Here is a 21,702-nt window from a genome sequence, read left to right as displayed (position 1 = left end):
AACTCCAACGAAGGGGCTTGTGATATTTTTTCCTAATGACAATGTTGTGTAATGAAGCTGAATTTGTGTCAGTCCATAAACTTGACACAGAAAAGTGAAATCTGACACAGTTTCTCCCAAATGTGTCAGTGACGACTCTTCAGCCAAGTTTAACAATGAGTAAACTTCTATACAAATCTATATTTAGCATGTATACAATATAAATTAAGTTTATATGTATATTCTATGATTATGAGCTGAGCCATTATTGCCATATGCTGTCTGATGTTTGTTATTCCTCTGTGCCATCAAGCTCCATTGCTCCGTTGTCCAAAAACGAATAAAAATACATCAGAGAGTATCTGATAGATCGTGACACCATCGATGGGATCAGTGTAGTCAGTCAAACTCAGTGTCCTGCTGGTGGAAAAATATTCTCTAGACCAAATGTGTAGCTGAAAACATCCCAGACAAACGCTCCATTTCCTCCTGTTTGAGTAACGTTTGCTAAAAACTACACAGAGGAGCAGTTTAGAGAAACAACTGAGCCTCTTTATGAACCTAAAACTGTATTTGTGCCCCTTCTACTGAAGATTGTTCTCAGTATTAACCAGTTGTGTTGGAGCTGATAAACACAGTGTTGGTTTTGCTTTTTCAACAAAAACATAGAACTACTAAACTGAGAACACTGAGGTTTTGTCCTTGGCGTTTTTCATGGGAATCAAATTCTTCTTTTACTTTTAGAGCTGCACCTAAGTTTTAGACACTTTAGATGTTTAGATTGGGTTCATTTCCCAAACTCGTTCACCACAAAAAACAACAACAAAAAAAAAAACAGCTAGCGTCATCAAGAACCATCTTCAGTGACAAGAACAACAAGGAGTCCTGTGACAGATGGTCGAAGCCCCACAGAGTCCTGGTCTCAGCGTCAATCTGGATTCACATGAAGAGACAGAAGAACTGTAGAAGTTTCTCCAAGACACTCGGACCAAGCTTCCTGCCAAGGGCCTTGAAAAACTTTCTAAAAAACTTTCTAATGCTATATATTTAGATTTTCAAAATAAAAGCATCATCTCATCATTTTCACCACAGAGATATCAGATGATCTGATGGGGTGATGAAGGCAGACTTTTCATCTTATATTAGGGTTTTTTATTTTGTCTGAGTGGGACCGTGACTGGGCAATGGTATAATTAAGATTTCACTAATGTGTCTCATTAGTGCTGCATAGCAACACTAACTGAACTATTATGGACTTTAATTATGATGGGATCAGGGTTGTGATGGGTATTTGGGAGGAGAAATGAATTTATTGTTGTAGATATATATATATCTTTTTATCAAGTCTCACATTAGAAAAATAATGTGTCTTAATTAACCTTACACACATCATGGAATCATCTCACATGGAAACACACCAACACTTTGCCAGGACCTGCAGCCGAATGAGCTGCGCACACAGTAGAAAAACAAAGGGACAAAAACACAGCCTCCGAATTAACAGACGAGAGAACGCAGCCTCTCCAGAAGGAAATGAACAAAAACTTCTCTGTGTCCATTAAAAAAAAAAGAAGCAGCATGTGCTTTACATTTCACCTCCTTGCTGTTTCTTCTGTTTGGGTTTCTTCTTCTTGTTCTTCTTTGCCGGTGCGTTCTCTGTCTGTGTCTTACTCTTCTTGGCAGGGCTGGGCTGAGACGCCGCCGCCGCGCCGTCGGCCGCTCGTTTCTGCTTTGTTTTCTTGTCATGTTTCTTTTTGGCTTGTCCTTTGTCTGCTGCTGGTTTGTCTGTGGGAGTGGAGCTGACTGCCGCCGCCGCCGCCGCCGGCTCTAAAACGGGCTTCGTTCGCATTTTACGCTTTTTTGTGTCTGGTAGAAATCCTTTCTTCTTCTTCTTGGAGACCGTCTGCTGGTCGTCCTCCTTGACAGGCTTTGTCTTTTCCACTTTGGGCTTCCTGCGAATGTGAACAGGAACGAAATTCAAGGTCAACGCGGCGGCTTCAGTGCACAAAAAGAAAAGAAGAAACCTCATCTTTCACCAAGGCTCCTGACTGAAGCTCATTCATTTATCATCATGTAAAAAGAATCAATGAAATTCATTAAAAAAAAAAACTGATGTGGTTTTAATCAAACAGCCAACACTGGTGCTGAAGCCCTCACTCCACTTACACATTGAGTGGGGTTATTTCTATTTATTGGTTATATTACTTTCTAAATTGACTAAACTGAAGTGAACTATAAAGAAGTCAAGTGGAGAAGGAAAGAAAAACGCTGCAAACGTCTCGAATCATCAAAAAACTGAAGCATGGATCGAAACCCACTCTCTGCTGACGACCCTGAACTTCAGCGCGCCGCGTTAAAAAGAAGATAAAACCTCTGAGTGTCTTTCACTCGGCACTGAAGAGGTTCTGCTTCTCTTTGTCAGCGGCTGTCAGATCTTTTCCAGCTCCAACACTTAACGTTTAAATCTCAGAGTCGCCGCTTTTCCCTTTTTTAAAGCTTCGACTACAACTTCTGACCCTCAGTTCCTTGTCTCATTCATCACTTTTCTGCGTTGACAACCCCCCGCCCCTGACCACACTTAGAAACAAACAGGCAAGGCAAATAAAGAAGCCACCAGAAAGAATGGATAGGAGTCAGACAGACGCTTGAACTGCATGAAAATGAGACGGAGCCCTCGTTCACTTGAATGGGACGAGACAAACAGGTGCACGCCAACGTTTCTGGTCAATATATCTGAATGCACTGGGAACAATGGGCCTCATTCACGAACCGTTCTTAAGAACAAATTTGTTCTTAAGTCCTACTTACGAAGTTTTTACGAAGATTGTGGCATTCATGAATGTTTTCTTATCCAGAATTTGTTCTTAACTAAGAACAAAATCTACGAACAGTCAGGAGTATACTTACGCACTTTTAAGTGCTGAGACTTCTGCAAAAATAACCGATTATAGCGTTTTCTTTTGTTCTGCAGTTGTATGATATTATATGATTTGAATAAGAATTATTTTCTTATCTTTTGTGATGTTTTTAATAATCATATATTAATAATAATAATTGACAAGTCATTGCAGTTTCTTAAAAAAACATTATAGACACTTAATTCATATCAGTTTTTTTTTCTCTTTTTTTGGGAGGGGGGGTTAATGTGTTGTTTGTTGTTGTTGTGCGCAACATACAGCTCCTGATATGATTTTTTCTTCCTAATTGCGGGCTGCAACAGTGCACTTACTGTAAGTGTTTTTTTAAATATGTGATAATATGATGATATTTATGATGGCACACATGAGAGTGTGGTCTCTCTGATAACAACCCGAAGAGCTGCATCCACTAAACTAAATATAGCCTAAATATAAAAATATAAACTAAATATAGGCTAAGCCTTTTGTTTGTTTCTGTGTTTCATTCCTGCCGCAGTAGCGCCACCTCACTATTTAAGTTCTTTTTACGTTTGGAGTCTGGTGCTGCCTCCCAGATTTTCATTTGAGCATTTCAATTTTCTTTCTCACTTCACCTTCTCTGCTCAGTGCCTGTGGGTTGTGTGCACACGGCCCTGCAGTCTCATGCCCTTTTACGGGCATTGATGGGGCTGTTACCTATGCTAATCCTATGTTAATTAGACTCACCTGGCACACGCCCTCAACTTACAGCTGCGAACAATTCTGAGGCTTACGAACGCGTTGATGAATCTGACGTAGGGTTTTCTTAAGGAACTTCTTAAGAACAACTTAAGAAAGAATCTAAGAAGATTCTTAAGAAGATATTGGTGAATGAGGCCCATTGTGCTTATTCTGCTGTTTACCTGGTGGAGACAACAGTTACTGCTGCACCTGTGGCTTTAGCATTGTTATTTTTTATTTGAATTTCCCTCCAGGGGATGAATAAAGTATTTTTCTTTTTCCTCTTATCATCAACTGTACTCTGCTGCTGCTAAATGAAGAAACATCCAGATTGTCTACTGTCGTTTACTGTCAGCGATGCTCTAACCCGTTTCCAGGGAACTTTACGAAACGTTGATTTCCTGCCCGTGTGTCCACGTAACCTGATTCCCTATCGGCTTTTTTACATGTGAGCCTGTGCAGGAACGGAGAAGCCATCACAGCGGTTGAACGAAAACAGAGATCAATACACGTAGCGATGCATCCTCGTACTCAATGAACAATTTCATTCCAAGTCAGCCTCCAGCTGCACGCCGTCCCCGTCCTGCTGGTCCAGTCGGTTGGACACACGGATCAAGAAAAATATTGAATTTCCAATTTGTTATGAACCGTTTCAGAAAAAACAACCACACACAAACTCACGTCACTCCGAAGTGTTTCATCACGGCCCAGTAGGTGTCCTCCATCTTGCCGGTCTTATTGAAGGTGAGGACGCTCGTCAAGGACAGCAGGACCGTGTGAAGCGGCTCCAGGTCCACAGACAGTTTCTACACAGAGGGAGAGGGAGGGGCACAGGAAAAGATTGAAGGTCTGGACTGAAACCGCACACCGACGGCTTCCCATCATGATCCGGTCTTCACTCACCTGCTGGTGAACGTGTTTGACCAGGAACTGACAGAGCTCCAGGACCTTCAGCACCTTCTCCTTCACCACTTTGCTGTCAGTCTGAGCGACCTGCTGGAGACTCTGAGGAAACACCACACACACCGGTTAGACTGACCTTCCTGTTCCTCTGACTGTCAATATGATTATTAGATTTCCTGTATACTAGAATACAAATAAAGGGACGTTTGGTGTAATTGGTACTGGCTATTGTTGCCACTTAAAACACGGTCATATTTATATTTTTCAACTCTTTGTAATGCATGAATTTCTTCTGTTTTAGTTTGCAGAGCTGATGTTAAACTAAATAAAGTAGAATGCCGGCTATTTATTTTGATATCATAGCTCCTAGATCTGTTGTTGTTAAAAAAAAATAACACATAGAACTTTTTAACAATTGGCATAGATGCTCTTATTTATATACTGCTAATCTTTGTGTCTTGATATTGTTCTCTTTAAGAATGTCTTTATAAATATATACTATATATATTTTTTTTAAATTTTCTTACTCATCGTGTTATACTTTATTGTTATACTTAAAGTTGTCGCCCCCCAACAGGTGAAGCTCATCACAAGTTGAGCCCTCCAGTCCCCTGATTGGTCAGTCCCACCGTAATATATGTACAGTATATATATGAATCATGTTTGAGATGTTTTCCATATGCCTGATGAAGGTCATATTCCTGACCGAAACGTTGCTTTAATAAAATAATTGAGAGTGAGACAGTGTGCGGGAGCTTCTTCTGAATAAACTAAATAAACTAAAACTTGTTACATGTGTTTCTTAATGAATCCATTTGAAAGCATCAGACAGTTTTTTGTCTTTAGTTCATATAAAATAAAAGATGTAATAGGAGATGAGGTGAAAAGAGAGAGAAAGGGGAGACGTGCATCAAAGGTGTGGAGCTGGACTCGGAGCTGGGATGTTGTGATCAAATGAGCAGCATCTTCAAGGCCGACGGGACGCCATCAGTAAGAAGGATTTTAATGTGAAGGTCGTGTTCGGCCTTTACTTTGAAGGGCTGGTTAGTAAATGGCCTTGATCATGTTTTTTCTGTAGCTGGTGATGCTTCAAGTCCTCCATGGAACAAATGGTTTATTACACACTACAGTGCAGTTGTGGGCAGCAACATGTACAATATGTGTCTGTGAAGATGCATTTTATATTAGTACAACTGTGTTTTACTATATTGTCCTTGATTATGTTTGTAAACCAGCCTGCACTCCTGTTAAAGTGGCTCCAATGTACAGTAACAAACACTTACATCTTATAAAGGTTGAACATGGGAGTAAAAGGGAAGGAAATACTGCATTAAAGAAAAGAAAAAAAAAGAAAATATCCAACTGTTTTTGTGTCACGACTGAAAACAACGGTGCGACACAGAAGTGAAGTGGTTTGGCGAAGAATTGCAGCAGCGGGTAATTATGCTCGTCTTTTACTCTCTGCCGTCTCAAGGACACGCAGAGGACGGCGAGCGCTGTATTGGCTCTAATTATCATTTATCACAGCACGATGCAATCCCATTAACTTTGAGAACAATATAATTAAAATCTGTAGAAGCCTAAAGGAGGCTGGTGATTGGGAGTCTGTAGTCGTCGTGGTGAAGAAGCGACGCGTGGTTACGGCCTCGTGCCTGCATCGCTTTTACACACACACACGACTTCCAAATCGGCTCCGTGCAGATGTTACAGATGTGTTCTGTTGCTGGGGAGACGTGATGTCGCTACAGCGTCGTCGACTCACCGTCGCCAGCTGACCCGTGACCTTCGCGCACAGCTCGGCCCACGGAGCGCCGCTCATCACCTGCTGAACCTCCCGGCTCTGCATCGCGCGCAGCACCAGCACACACGCCTGGCCCTACACACACACACACACACACACACACACACACAGGATATATCAACATTGATATTGAATTGATGTTAATTCTTTACAAACAATGATCGATATGTGGTCAGTGACGTTGCACAGCTGGGTTTAAAACAACAGCTGGACGTTGGTTATAGTTGTGGCACTTTTGTGCATAACGATGACGGCCGACAGATTCATCCTGTAGCTATTTTTTCTCTAATTGTCCAGAAGTGGGCAGTGACGTCAGGCTCCGTCCATTACACAGTGACCTAATGTAATAAGAGCAGCGGTAAAGGGAAGAGACTGTGTGTTTAATCTGAGGCTGAAAGAGAAGGAACTCTGCCCGTTTACTCTGGTAAAAGGGATTTTATTAAAATACTGGACTAGACTTAAAGGAAATATATTTGTTTTTGCCATGTTTATTCTTTAGTCGAAAAATCAATTAATATTGGTTGTTAAAGCCACGACGGTGATATTCAATATTTTTCTTATTATGAACAAATCTCCTTTATAAGACCAAAACCAACAGTGAATAAATCCTGTTTATATATGAGCCAGTTGGAGCTTATTCCTCTGTCAATAAAAATGAAAAATGAAATATCAGACTGCGTTGATCCGCTGAGGAAAATAGTCCCCAACAAATGAACTATTCCCTCCACTTTGTGCATCATTTGCTAAAAATCTACAGTGGTCGGATGTTTAAATAAAACGTTTGTGACAAATCACCAAACTCTTGAGGGAGGAATAAATACTGAACTTCTCTAAAACATGAGTCTGTTCGAAACATTCCCACAAACAATTTTGACAAATGGTCGACATAAACTGAAGCTTTGCAGCCGTGTGTTTCTGCGTGTTTTGATTGTTTTGAAAAACCAGTGGACCCAACACAGGACCCAAAACTACAACAACAAAGCTGAAAAACACAGCTTCTCTTGAGACTCTAGACCACTACTCTGAGTTAAAATTGTTTAATTTACTCTCTGGGGAAAGTTCAGCTGCCTTTGTACAAAGTAGAAATAAATACATTTATAATTGTGTATTTTCATCACTCTTCATGTTCTCGCTGTGTGTCTGCCTGCAACAAATCTACCAAAACAAATCTCCTGCAGCAGAAAAGAGTCACGGTCTTCACCTGTTGATGTTCTCTGACCCCAGATCTGATGTGCTGCACGAGCGTGTCCAACAGGTTCACACACAAAACCTGCAAAACAACCACATCAGCTGCATTAGTCGGTGCCAGCAGAGACGTGTCCTCTGTCCTGAACTCACGTCCGTGTCCTGAGCGAGCGACACGCATCTCTGTACTCACGGGGAATCTGTTGAACAGGTCTGTGAACATCTGAGCGGTCAGCGGACTCTTCCTCCGGCTCATGAAGGACGTCAGAGCGTCTCTGAAGATCCCCGAGACTCGGTCCACGTCCACGTTGCCCATGAAGCTCAACTGCAAAAAAAACAAAAAACACACACACACACACACAAACATCACAAAAGATGAGTGGAGGTGTGGATGTAAAAGAGGAAAAGCAGACGTGGTGACATGTCACAGCAGGAAAAGCAGCGGTGTAAATGATGAAATGAAGGACGACTCGATTCCATTTAGACTTCAAGAAGCTGAAATGTCATAAATAGGATTTAATGTTTAAAGTTGGAGTGTTGACAAAAGCTGCTTTTCCTACGGTGACGACTCGGAGGCATTTTGATCTCAGTAATACTTTCCATTAAATACAAACATAAAAGATGATGAATAACATAATTTTTTCCATTCACCTCCACTGAACCTGTGTGGAGGCAGAAACCTCAGAGAGACGACAAAACCGGGAGATACAACCAAACCTGTCTGTGTGGTTCGATTCCACATGTGTTCTTTTGTTCTGTTTTTTGATGTCATTATGATCTCAGTTCTTTTTATCATTCCTTAAATCAAGCTCTACTCATGACAAATCAAACAAGAGCATCTGGCTGCTGCTCCTGACACATCAGTATGTTTTGTTGCTGTCGACCAATTGTGGAAATATTTCCCTCACACAGAGAATCTACATGAACAGAAACATTAAAGGGATAGTTCAAAATTTTGGCAAATTGGCCTATTGCCATAATCCCTATAGTCACAGCAGTAGGTTTGTTACCTTTAATTGTCGGTGCAAGCTATTTTTAGAACGGCGGAGCAGAGCCGCGCTACGGAGGCTAATGGGATTTCTTGGTTTCCCTCATCAAACTCATCAAATACACAACCCAACAACTCCAAAACGCTCTGGTGGACAAGTTGTGACCTGCACATTCACCACACTATGACAGACCTACTGCTATGAATATAGGGATTATGGCAATGGGCCAATTTGTAAAAATGTTGAACTATCTCTTTAAAACTGTAATTAACAACTGGTTTTGATTAAAAAAAACATATTTTCTCAAGTAAGAAAAACATCTTAATTTCCCACTGCCCAGTTATTTTATGCACAGTCCAAAATTTAAAGATGCTCAGATTATAATCACTGATGATAAAGGAAAAAACAAACCAACACTCATATTTAAGGAGCTTATCAACTGATTAATTAGTGAACTAATCATTTAAACCCCAATAAAATGGAAGGAAAGAAAAAAGGATGACAAGAAATCTGTGAGAAAGAGATTTGAGCAGAAAGAAGCCTGAGTTCTCCGGCTCTGACCCACTTCCTGACCCAGTAAAGTCCAGGACCAGACCTGGAGTCTATTTGGTGCAAAGCTGGACATAATATGAAAGATGAGACTGGAACAAGAATAACTGTATTCTATGAAAAGATTTAACTTCCATCTGTGAACTTGTGAACTTTGTGGTCTGAAATAAAAGAAAAGCTTGGCCTGTGTGTAACGTTTGCAAAGCCTACCTGTAGTTTAAACTACACTGATGTGATGTGGAAGATAAAACTCACAGACGCTACGACAAACTGATCAATTTGCTGCTTTTACTTCCTCCTGATTCTGAGGGCCGGACGGACGGAAAAATGCAACACATGATATGAAATCAGTTTGTGATGAACCTACGTCGTTTGTCGCCGCTTTCTCGGCCGTCTGCTCTTCTTTGCCCTCGGCGGCGGCTCCTCGCAGAACTTTGACCACGTACAGAGACGCACTGCAAGGACAGCACAACATCAGCAAGATACAAGAAAAAAAAACAGCACAGGTGTATGTTGCAGGGGGAAAAAGACGTTTAAACTTCATCTTCTTGTACCTGAAGTAGTAGAGGCAGACGGAGGACTCGGACAGTTTCTGGGTTTTGGTCATCAGTTTGTCCAACAGGTCGTGGAGCTCCCCCTGGCGGTCACCAACGGTCCTGCAGTACACCTTGGACCTGCACAACTGGTTCCTGAAGAAAATACACAAAAAAAGTTTCAGGTTCAGTTTGATTCACACCAGCTTCAACCAAGACTCTGACACAGATCTACACAGATCATTTACTTTAATTTCTTTAGGGTTTTTGTTTTGTCATTGTCTGTCATTGATCCTGTGTGGTGCACTGTGTACAAAGGGAAAGAAGGAAGGAAGGAGAGAGGGAAAGAAGGAAGGAAGAAAGGAGAGAGGGAAAGAAGGAAGGAAAGAGAAAGGGAAAGAAGGAAGGAAGGAATGAAGGACAAAGGGAAATAAGGAAGGAGGGAGAAAGGGAAAGAAGGGAAAGAAGGAAGGAAGGAAGGACAAAGGGAAAGATGGGAGGAAAGAAGGAAGGGAAAAAGGAAGGAATGATAGAGGGATGGAGGGAGGGAACAGATTGGGTCAAAAAAGGAAGGAAGGAAGGAAGGAGGGGAGGGAGGGAAAGGGGATTGTGGGAAGAAGGAAGGAAAGAAAGATGGAGGTAGGCAACAGAGTCGTTCAAAGAAGGAAGAAGGGAAAGAAGGGAGAAAAGAAGGAAGGGAAAAAGGAAGGAAAGAAAGATGGAGGGTCAATTGGATCAAAAGAGGAAGGAAGTAAGGACGAAGGGAAGGAATTATGAATTAAGATTAAGATGCTTTATTGTCATTGTATATCATACAACAAGATTTCCATTTGATGCATTCCCAGATACCCATAGCAGCATTTAAAATAATAAAAAACTCCAGGGAAAAAGGATTGTGGAAAGAAGGAAGAGAGAAAGAAAGGAAAGAAGGAAGGAAGGATGGAGGAAGGGAACAGATTGGGTCAATTTGACCCAGAAGGACAGCAGGAGGGTTAAGACAACAGGAAGTCCCACCGATCATCGCTGAGAGAGATGTGGTGCGGTTTGTTGTTTAAATCTCAGATAACTGCTTTTAATTTGAAATTTCACAGTATATAAAAAACACATAAAACCTCAAACTGTGTAAAACAAACACGACACCGACAGACTGAGTCAGTGACAGACGCAGATGCTGCGATCCGCCTCGGCGCTCGGCTGACGCTCGTTACCTGAATATGTCGGCGGCTCGACGGAGGAAATCCTGCTCCTGCTGGTCGCTGTCGCCGCTCATCCCTCTGTCGATGATGTTGAGCAGCGGCTCCACCAGACCCATGACCAGCGGACTGCCGGCCTGCCGCGCCACGAACACCTCGATCAGGTCCAGCACCTGCAGCAGCCGCACAGAGGACGGTCAGAGGTCAGAGGTCAGAGGTCAGAGGTCAGAGCGGATTCTCTCAGACCGAGGATGATGATGGTGTGTTAAATGTATAGTCTGTATGTAAATGTCTGGTCTGATGTTGATGTCTGCTCATGGATGTTAAATGTATAACTGATGTCTGTTGCTACACAGTACTATGTGCTGGCACTATGCTGTGCCGAAAGCAAATTCTGCCGACTTGTTGCGCAGGCCTTAATAAATGAATTGAATTGAATTGAATTGAATGAGGATGACGATGACGTACCTTGATCTTAAAGTCTCGGACCAGACTCTTCTCTTTCTGGAATTTGGCCTTCTCGTCCTTCTTGGCCTGCGTCTTCTTCTTCTGCTGGGAGAACAGCGCCGCCAGGCTCTTGTCCAGCTCCATCATGGCGTCGTCGTCCATATCTTCATCGCTGCTGGCGTCCTCCTCCGCCTGAACAGAGGACACCGGCTTATAACAACTGGCTGGACCAAACTGGATTAACATTTTTCTGAGCTCATAAATTGTTGTTCCAATAAAGTTATGTTTAAACGGTCAAAGTGAGGAGCGTGGACACCAACCAGAGCGTTCTGCTGCTGCAACACCTTCATCAGCTCCAGACGGAAGTTTTGGTCCACCTCCCCTTTCTCTTCCTCCTCCTCCTCCTCTTCCTCCTCGTCCTCCTCGTCCTCTTCCTCCTCTTCCTCCTCCTCCATTGCTTCGTCACCCTCATCTTCTTCCTCTGACGTGTCGTCCTGGCAACATGTTTCACAGCATCAGTATCGGGCGGTTCAGATGTTAAGACCGACCGGACTGTGACTGTGTAAGAAAAGAACCCACCTCCATTTCTTCGTCCTGTTCATCATCATCATCATCATCATCATCTTCTTCGTCCTTGGATTTCTTCTTCTGGGCGCCGTCGTCGGTGACGACCACAGCGCTGTCCTCCTCGTCGTTATCATCCGTGTCCAAAACCTGCACAAAGTCCAAAAGCACCACTGTTACGACAACGTTGCAATCACTTACAAAAGCTGCCGGTCAACAAACACGACTCATCAGACGTCGTTCATGTGCAGTTAGAAAACGGGAAACTTGTGCATGTGTTGATTCGCTGGTGTTAATCTAGTCGGTGTCACCGCTCAGTGACACGCAGCCAGTGTTGATGCTGCTGCTCCACACGTCACTTCAATAAATAAATAAAGGTTGAATTTGTGTTTCTCTTCTCTCTCTTCTCAAAATATCCACTTTAAACGTCAGGATTTCAACAATGTGACTGTCAAAGCCTGACAGGTGTTTTTCCTCCATTGTTGCTCCAACACAGCAGTGACTCACACTCCTGGAGCTGTTTCTGACTCAAATCCCACACACACTGTAAATACACACTGGGGGAGCAAAAGAAAAAAAGTGCATTATTTATTCTATACTTATTCTATACAACTGAACCATCACTATGACAACTGAGCTAAATCCTTCAGATAAAGATCACGAGAAGAAGCTGAAAGAAAATGGCCTCAAATTAAACACGACCGCTCTAAAGACTCCACTTCTTCTCCGTCGCCTTGTAAAAAAACAAACATTTTCTGACAGTCGGTGTTGACGTTGATTCGCCTCGACCTCGCTGTGTGTTACTCACGTCCAAGATGGCGGTGAGGGCTCCCGCGGTGACGTGGGGGCAGATGGAGGAGAAGACCGTCTTGCAGACCTGCCTGATGTGTCGGCTCGGCTGAGACAGCAGAGACAACAGGATGTCCACCATCACCTCCACCCAGTCGGGCTCCTCCTCCTCCTGCTCCGTGGCTGCAACAAGACAAGGGGAAAACACACACACACACACGTCCATACGATTGAGTTTCTCTGTGTGAATCAGGGAAAAAAAGAATGTGTAAGAAGAAATGAAGGTGGGAATATCGACCTTTCTTTTTTTTCTTCTTTGATTTCTTCTCCTGAGCTTTGTCCATGCAGCTCTGCAGGTCTTTCATGGTGTCCAGCAGCTCCTCAGGCGCCTTCGCAGGAAAAGACATTTACCAGAGCATTTAGAGTCAAGAGGATGATTCAGGATGAACATTTATATTTTGTCTTTAAAAACTCAATAATCCACAAACAGCGGTTCTCCCGTCTCAATGCTCTGAGCTGCACGTTGTACCTTGAACAGGTGCATGCCGACCAACAGGAAGAGCTGCTGGAAGGCGCCGTTCTCCGCTGTCGGGCCTTTCTTTGCCTTCTTCTTCAGATTTGCCACCGACTCCAACATGCTGGAAGAGGACGTGCAGAGAAGGAATCAAACATGTTCCTCTCCAAAAGTGCGGTCATTAACATTACTTAACCCTCCTGTTGTCCTTCTGGGTCAAATTGACCCAATATGTTCCCTTGCTCCATCCTTCCTTCTTTCCTTCCTTCCTTCATCCATCCTTCTGCTTCCTTCTTTGACCTAATCTGTTCCTTCCCTCCATTTTTCTTTCCTTCCTTTTTCCCTTCCTTCAGTCCTTCCTTCATTTGTTCCCTTCGTCCATTCTTCTTCGTCCTTCCTCATTTGATCCAATTGACCCAATCTGTTCCCTCCTTCCATCTTTCTTTCCTTCCTTTTCTCTTCCTTCTTTCCACATTCCTTTTTCCCTTCCTTCCCTTCGTCCTTACTTCTTTCTTCCTTTTTGACCCAATTGACCCAATCTGTTCACTCCCTCATCTATCGTACCTTCCTTTTTCCCTTCCTTCTTTCCTCCCATCTCTCCCTTCTTCCTTCCTGCCTTCCTTTTTTCCCCTTCATCCTTCCTTCCTTCCTTCCTTCTTCCCCTTTGTCCTTCCTGCCTTCCTTCCTTCCTTCCTTCCTTGACCCAGGAGGACAATAGGCGGGTTAAACCGTTTCACTGAAACTGTAATACTGTTTCATAAACCCCTAAGTGAACAAAACTGTGAGTAGAGTAGAGAAGAGTGAGAGTAACTAGGCTGTATTAAGTTGTCGGCAGTTTGAGGTTTTCTTGTCCCACCTGTCCCAGGCCTGTCTCTGCTCGGGGGTGAGGGGCCGGCTGCTCTGGACACATTTTGGCTGGTTAAGCAGGACTTGGGCGTACTGGACCAGGTGGTAGATCCACATGGTGCCGTCGGCCGTCACACCCAGAGCACGCTTCTGGTTGACAGGCGCGCCCTCGGCCGAGTCCTCGCTGAGGGGCAGGTGGTGCATGGACATGAGGAGGCTGGACGGAGGACAGACAGAAAACAGTCATGCACAAGGTCACCAGGCGCAAAACAGGTTCGGCTCCGGCTGCGATGTTACAGTTTTCTTTTGTTGGGATGGTAAGATGTGTTATTTTAGCTTATAATTAATGTGCATATTTTTGTAAAACATCAGGTAACGACTGCAACATGTGTGCGGCTCGGCATGTGAGTTCGTCTGATCCGTCAGAACTGTTAAAACTGAGGAGTGTTGCATGACGTCATAGAGATTAAAGAGTATCAGAGTCCTTTTTAACAGCTTCAACAGGAACTACAGCACAAATACAAAACAACAATGTATTATTTCTCGTGGGCTAGACTCTGACATGTTGAATAAGACTGCAACAGCTGGTTATGGAGCTTCTTATAGCTGCTGCTTGATGATATTAGAGGAAGTGTCTTATAGATAGTCACAGACCTTTGACTCAAAACTTCTCACATCCATCTTTGTGGAAAAGAGATTTATTTTACTGAGATCAATTTTTGTCATTATTTTGAACTCTTGTATATTAAAGGGATAGTTCAACATTTTGGCAAATTGGCCCATTGCCATAATCCCTATAGTCATAGTAGGTTTGTTACCTTTATTTGTCGGTGGAGCAGAGCTAAGCTACAGAGGCTAGTGGGATTTATTGGTTTCCCCCATCAAACTCATCAAATACACAATTCAACAACTCCAAAACGCTCTGGTGGACAAGTTGTGACCTGCACATTCACCACGCTATGAGATAGTAACAGAACGTTCACTCTTCTTCGTTCTAAAAACAGCTCGCACTGACAATTAAAGGTTAACGACCCTACTGCTATGACTATAGGGATTATGGCAATGGGCCAATTTGCCAAAATGTTGAACTATCCCTTTAAACAGTAGCTACTTGGACTCTTCCCTTTAATAACACTCTCCTTTCTACACTGGTTATGATCGATTGGTCACAGAGAAAATTCTGTGTCTCACCCAAAGAAAGAGGAGACGAGCGCTCCTCTGGTGTTGTCGTCCAGCGGGGCGGAGAGCTTTCCCTTCGTCTCTGCGATGTCGGCCGAGGCCTTTTTGGTGCTGAAGAACGCGTGGAAAAACACAAACCTGGGGAAAAAAACAACACAGGGACAAATGAAGGCCTCATATTAAAAAAAACAAAACACAAAGGCCTTCAGTTGCTCGCCCAGGGGAGTCTCACCTGGCCACGTCCATGATGAGGTCCTCCTGCTTCTTCACCTGGTGGTTGTCGATGATGGAGGTGAGCCGAGCGACGATCCACTTCCTCAGGCGGAAAATGGAGTTCTCCCTCCTGGGGAAGGAAAAATCAGCTGTTAACGTCCCGTTATAATCTGCGTGTGACCGGACCGGACGGGTCACAGCTCAGACCCTCGGACAGAAACGCGATTCACTCACTGCTGGCGTCCTTCCTGGCTGCCTTTCTGCTTGCGAGTGCTGAAGTCCAGCAGCTGGTCCAGCTGCGGCTGCAGGAACATGCTCTTCAGCCAGTCCACGTAGCCGAGCAGCGCGGCGGGCCGGAGGTGCTGCACCACCCGCCACACCGACGGCACCACGGGGTTCCCCTGGTTGGTGAGCGAGGAGAAGCCCACCATGGCCGCCAGCTGCTTGTCCGCGTCCTCGCAGCCCTGCAGGAAGTCTGACACGTAGACGTCCATCTCCGGAGCCAGCTTGAAGCGGTCCGGTTTCTGAGAGAGGACGGTGACGGAGGAGATGAGTCTGTGGTTTATCCCCATGACGACTGGTTTAAACACTAAGGAGTCACTTCTCTGTCTACTGGGAGTGGGGACTATAACACCGACCAATCAGGATACATCGCTGTTAAAATTACTGTAATACCAGTGTTTCTGCTTTCACATAACAATGGCTAAAAATAGAAACTAAACATACTGGTCAATAATAATTATTAGACATCACAGCTTGGACCCAGCTGTGAACACACAGTCACTTTTTTCAACAACTTATAGGCTAAAAAATCAGGCTACAGATTGTTGACCAAATATCGATACATTTTTTCATTATCTGGCAAAAGTTTGATTATGATCAGTAAATTAAGTTTTCTATTATTTCAACATAAAATCTATTATCTATTAAGACCAACATAAAAATCGTCAGCCTTATTTAAAGGCTGAATCAGCAGAAGGTGATTTCGAATCGGCAAAATAAACATAAATATTCAAATTGTTTAGACATTAAACTCAATTATGCAACTAAAACTCTACTAAGTTTGTGTCAGAGTGTGAATAAGTGAGCCACTGACCTGAGCAGCCACCACATGTTCCCCGTAGTGCATCATCACCTCTCCAGACAACACGTCCTTCAGCTGGGACAGGGACAGGTGGGGCAGCGCGGCGCCCAGCAGCCGGTAGCTCAGGTAACTGGACACAAACAGGACGAGACCGGGGAGCGAGGTTAGACGAGTGGAAGTGATGTAGATTGGATTTTGGAGCAAAGTGTCACACGGTGATTTAATACCATCATCATCATCACTGACCTAAATTTGAGCATTTCAATCTGGGTCGCTGGATTTATTGATCAGTGAAACTGCCTCCTGAATATAAATGTTCTTTCTGAGCCTTTCTTCTTTCTTCCTGAGTGTGACGTACATGTGTGTGTGTGCGTGACTCACTGCGTCGGCCCAGGCTGCTCCTTCAACATGCCGTCGATGATGGCTTTATTCCAGAAGAGCTGGAAGCTGTCCTCCTTCAGCGAGAGCTTCAGGAGGTCCAGGACCACAGGAGGGAGGACGCACTCCTTCTTCACGGAGCGGGCCGCCGTCTTCAACACCTCCATCAACCTGTCGCAGAACATCACACACTCAGCTTACACATAGCAGCTGTTAATCACAGCTTCTAATTAGCACCATGCGTTTTACAGCTAATATTAGAACATTATGCTAAAAGGAAAAGCTGAACAGAGGAAGAGAAAGACAGTGACAGACAGTGAACATGTGTGTGTGAGGCGGAGGGACAGTGTCTTTACTTTGGGATGTTTTCAGAGTTGATGATGGTGGACGAGCCCAGCAGCTTCTTGAGTTTCTTGGGTTTGAGAGTCTGTGGGAAACGCTGCAGCGCCACCAGCAGCAGCTGCAGCTGCTCGGGAGTGTTGAAGGCTGATGCCAGGTCAGTTTGCAGAGCGCTCAGCAGGACCTCCTCAAACACGTCCTCTGAGATCTGACAGACAACAACATTAGCTTTAAGATCTTAAAGGGATAGTAGCATTTTTTTAAAGTGGGGTTGTATGATCTACAAATAGCCCCTAAGTACTTTAATTGCAGTAGAAGACTCTCTGCACTCCTCCCGTTAGCAACGCCAGCCCATAGCCCTGCCCAGAGATTTACAACATACATTGTTGTGAATGGACCCAAAGAAACGGCCTATTTTTGAGGCCTAAAAGAGGTTTTACCTGAAAAAAAAATACACAGTTCCATTCTTCGCTATAATATAATTTTTTCCAGCCCTTCAAAGTGCAGGAAAAACACAGTTTTTATTTGGACCTAACCAACTGCTGATCGGCGGGCGCTAACCCTGGGCCGGAGGGATACGTGAGTTGGTTAGGTCCAAATAAAAACTGCGTTTTTCCTGCACTTTGAGGGGCTGGAAAAAATTATATTATAGCGAACAATGGAACTGTGTATTTTTTTTCACGTAAAACCTCTTTTAGGCCGTGAAAATAGGCCGTTTCTTTGGGTCCATTCACAACAATGTATGTTGTAAATCTCTGGGCAGGGCTATGGGCTGGCGTTGCTAACGGGAGGAGTGCAGAGAGTCTTCTACTGCAATTAAAGTACTTAGGGGCTATTTGTAGATCATACAACCCCACTTTAAAAAAAATGCTACTATCCCTTTAAGATGAGATGAAAACTCCTTGAGCATCATGTACGTCATGTCTGTGTGTTACGGCGGCGGTGACAGAGCTCCAGTGTGATGAGGCGGTCACTCACCTCATTGAGGATGTCCGTCATGGTCTTAGAGGGAAGGTCCTTCACGTGCTGTCTGTGCTGACTGAGGCTCTGGAGCAGCTTCACACAGCCCAGCACCACCTGAGGCTCCTGCAGGGACACGGGGCAGAGCTCAGACTACAACACACCCAACCCAATGTCAAGTGGTGTAACCGGTATTTTTTCATCAAAATCTGACTATATACAGGAAAATAAGTCTGGGCTCAATATAATGTAATTCACTTTTTCAATGCAACACTATGTTTCTTGACAAATTTGACATAATTTACGAATATGAATACAAATGACTTTATTAATCCCCAAAGGGAAATTAATTTGTCTGTCAGCTCATCTACCATTTGCAGAATAATTAAAAAGTTATTATTTAGAAAAAAATCAATGAGTTAGAATATGTCCTGCCCAGTGTTGCTAAAATGCATTGAAAATCTATTTCAATGTAATGTTATAAGAAAGTATATTCTTTATAAGTACACTTAAATCCACTGTAGGTGGATCAAATATTTAGTATTTATCATTCTTTTGTGGTAAAATTTTCAGGGCACACAACCTTTGCACAGAGTGTTAGACTGCAGCTGTAGTCTACATGGACAGATGTTGGACTGCACCATCAGTACAGACTAGAGGTGTATTAACCATCTGTTGGCCCAGCCGGTGCATATTCTCATTTGTCCAGGTCATAGTATTTCAAAGGAGGTTAAATCGAAAGCAACTGGACTTCAGTTCAACTGATGAAGCCTCTTGGATGAGAGGTGAAACGTCTTCCTAGACAAATAACTAAGTCCAGTTGCTTTTGATTTAACCTCCTTTGGAAAAAAATAAAAAATAAAAAATCTGTTGGCCCCTCACCTCTGATTATGGTGCTTATTTATATGATCATACATCATTTTAATAAAGGTTCTCAACACATTAACAGTGGGAATTTGTGTGATTTGAAAAGAAAAAGTAACACCCACTTCACACATTTGTTAAAATGGAAGCACATCTGTTGTGTGTGAGATGAGCGACAAAAAATCTGACACCGGTTAATAAAAAGATTTCATCCACTCAGCACGGTATCTCTGTCACACTGTCAAAATGACAATGAGCAGTCGACTTATAAAAGACATCATCTCTTTATTCCACATATGGACCAAGCCTGACATCTGCGTTACCAATAATACAACTCTGACACCGTGTCTATCATTATTTTTATCACACTGTTGCCCATAAAGTTGGAATAATTTTGTCACATTGACAGATACCTCTTTTTATTCCTATTGATACACATCAGTAATCACCTTTAACCAGGTGCAATGATTACATACTGAGTCCCAGTTATCAGTTTTGAGATGATATACACTTTATGCATCATGAATAAATCACACTGTCACAATCATTTCATGAGAAGAGTTGAAAAATAAAAAGTATTCAAACTTTATGGGCAACAGTGTATCTGCTTCTGTGTCTTACTTCTCCTGAGAAAAAGCTCAATTTAGAGTGTGAAGATGTCAAACCTCATGTAATGAAAACCCTGTCACAACTTTATTTTCCTATCATGACACAGTGTGTCCGCAGCTTCGATGCTCCGTTTATGTTTGTGGTCAGACACAATCTTGCTCCCTGTTCATCCAGTCAAACAAACAGAGATGAACTTTTCCTTTCAAGGTGATGAGCTGTTTGCGAGGCGACTTACTTTAGAGAGGCGGCCGGACTGTTGGAGGGCGAGGACGCCAAACAGGTTCCCAAACAGAGCATTTCTGACAAGTTTCTGAAAAACACGAGGAGAACTTCAGAGCTACAGATCTCATTCATAAAAGACTTTCTCTGCTGATAAAAAAACCCCCACACCAAACACTCACCTTCTTCACCGTCTGCAAATTGTGCTTTCCTTTGATTCTGTCAAATATGCTCTGCAGCGTGACGTCCTCAAAGGCGCTCAGGACCTGATAATAACAAAAACTCAGGTCAAGCTAAAGCCGACATGTTGATCATTTGCTGCTTGGCTCGGTAATCTTGGCGAAGTCACTGCGATCACTGATCACCTGCGGTTTGTAGCTCGACATCCTCTGACAAAGCCAAAACTCCTCAGTGCTCATCTAAGAAAACTATCCCTGCCAATTAAACATAAACTACAGAATCCCTCAATGGGTCAATGACGTGATGCAACCCAATGTCAAGTGGTGTAACCGGTATTTTTTCATAAGAATCTGACTATATACAGGACAATATATCTGGACTCAATAAATGTAATTCACTTTTCTCAATGCAGCACTATTTTTCTTGACAATTAAATAACTTGTCATATTATTATTAAAAAAACAGTGCGTTATAGATATGTAGCTAAAATGCATTAAAATTCAAATATTGAAATACAACAATGTCATTTCAAATGACATAAAACCAACACGAATATAGAATAGACATTTCAATAAATCTGATGCTTTTAAAACTATTTTGTAAGATATTTCTTAATTGCTCATCTTGCCAAAACTTATTTGTCACTGACCCCAATGTGTGATTGGACAAATGTGGATATAAATATGTTTTTCTATACTGCAAGTCAATGTTATCATCAATGACATCAGTGTATGAAGGTGCTGAGCTTCAGCTACATGACTGCAGGACTGTAACCATGGACACAGAGGTTCATTCAGCGTGGCGGTCGTCTCCACTCACCTGCCCCAGAGCCAAACTGAACCCAGGTCTGGCAGCCTCGCGCGTGTGAGCCAGTCCATCCACCAGCCTCTTGAAGGTGTACTCCAACTCATCTGCCTGTTGCACAAACACACACACACACCATCACAACATAACACACACACACACACACACCATCACAATATGACACACAGCACACACCATCAGGTAAAAACTGCTCAACTGGGAAAAGGAAAATGTTCACATTTAAGAATCTGGTAAAAGTGATTTTTGTTTCTTATTTTTTTTTTACTTTTTTCAATCAGCTAATTACAGCTCAGGTTCTGGTTGGTTTGCAGGTGACTGAGCAGATAATCAAACTACCATGTGATGTGTAAAGTAGGGCCACAACAAACCTGCCATGTCTGAGGGAAACACTGTACTTTATATTCCAGGATAATTATTTCACAGCTCCCGTTATTAATTTATTTACATGGATTAAACTACATGGGAAACATATGATGGGCCAATAAAAATAAAACATTGTAATATATTAGAAAATCAAGCAGTTAAAAAACAGCCAACATCAATGTTTCAGTGATATAGTAAAACACTGACAGGGACCACTGTGATCAATACTTATCATTTCATTTCTAACATTATCACTGCAGGTAGCAACAGTGCTGTAGCAGAGCCACGCTGTGAGCTGTGAGCTGTGATCTATCTGCCTCACCTTGTTGTTAGTTTTCAGGTACTGGATCAGGTTTTCCACCGCCTTCAGCCGGACCTCCTGATCCGGTTTGGCCAAGTCCCAGAAGAAGTCGAGGAAGACGCGGTTCTGCTGCAGGATCGCGGCCGGCCGGACCGGCCCCGAGGCTTTGACCGAGAGCTCCACCATCTCCACGGACATCTCCTCTCAGCGCCGCCGTGAACTGTCCATGCTGCTGCGACAGGAGGAAAACGTGCCTCACGGCTGAGAGACTGCTTCCGG

General features: G+C 43.2%; 1 protein-coding gene across 1 annotated transcript; it reads right to left on the bottom strand.

The window, feature by feature from the left end:
• Window positions 1-1,272: 1,272 nt before the first annotated feature.
• mybbp1a (MYB binding protein (P160) 1a) lies at window positions 1,273-21,659 on the bottom strand. Its single transcript, XM_085798182.1, has 27 exons — window positions 21,445-21,659; window positions 20,754-20,849; window positions 19,937-20,020; window positions 19,771-19,845; window positions 18,081-18,188; window positions 17,120-17,310; window positions 16,767-16,934; window positions 16,398-16,515; window positions 15,536-15,825; window positions 15,321-15,431; window positions 15,101-15,226; window positions 13,920-14,126; window positions 13,079-13,187; window positions 12,848-12,938; window positions 12,569-12,732; window positions 11,776-11,910; window positions 11,517-11,690; window positions 11,218-11,388; window positions 10,765-10,922; window positions 9,578-9,712; window positions 9,391-9,478; window positions 7,679-7,810; window positions 7,502-7,570; window positions 6,262-6,375; window positions 4,500-4,601; window positions 4,278-4,402; window positions 1,273-1,931 (listed from the first exon to the last, which is right to left on the bottom strand). Exons 1-27 carry the CDS (start codon window positions 21,619-21,621, stop codon window positions 1,565-1,567), a joined length of 3,885 nt encoding a protein of 1,294 aa, XP_085654308.1. The 5' UTR covers window positions 21,622-21,659; the 3' UTR covers window positions 1,273-1,564.
• Window positions 21,660-21,702: the final 43 nt, after the last annotated feature.

Source organism: Trachurus japonicus, chromosome 14 (assembly GCF_045865225.1).
Source record: "Trachurus japonicus isolate A0001 chromosome 14, Traja_1.0".
Taxonomy (NCBI): Eukaryota; Metazoa; Chordata; class Actinopteri; order Carangiformes; family Carangidae; genus Trachurus; species Trachurus japonicus.
The sequence above is the reverse complement of the archived record's forward strand: the minus strand, read 5'-3'. Positions and strand labels throughout refer to the sequence as shown.

Bases quoted from the DNA above. Each gene is read 5' to 3' on its own strand.
- mybbp1a (XM_085798182.1), bottom strand. From the start codon at position 21,621: ATGTCCGTGGAGATGGTGGAGCTCTCGGTCAAAGCCTCGGGGCCGGTC. The intron at 20,021-20,753 runs GTGAGTGGAGAC...TGTTATTATCAG, and splicing joins TCAGTTTGGCTCTGGGGCAG to GTCCTGAGCGCCTTTGAGGA. The intron at 15,826-16,397 runs GTCAGTGGCTCA...GTCCTCTCTCAG, and splicing joins AACATGTGGTGGCTGCTCAG to AAACCGGACCGCTTCAAGCT.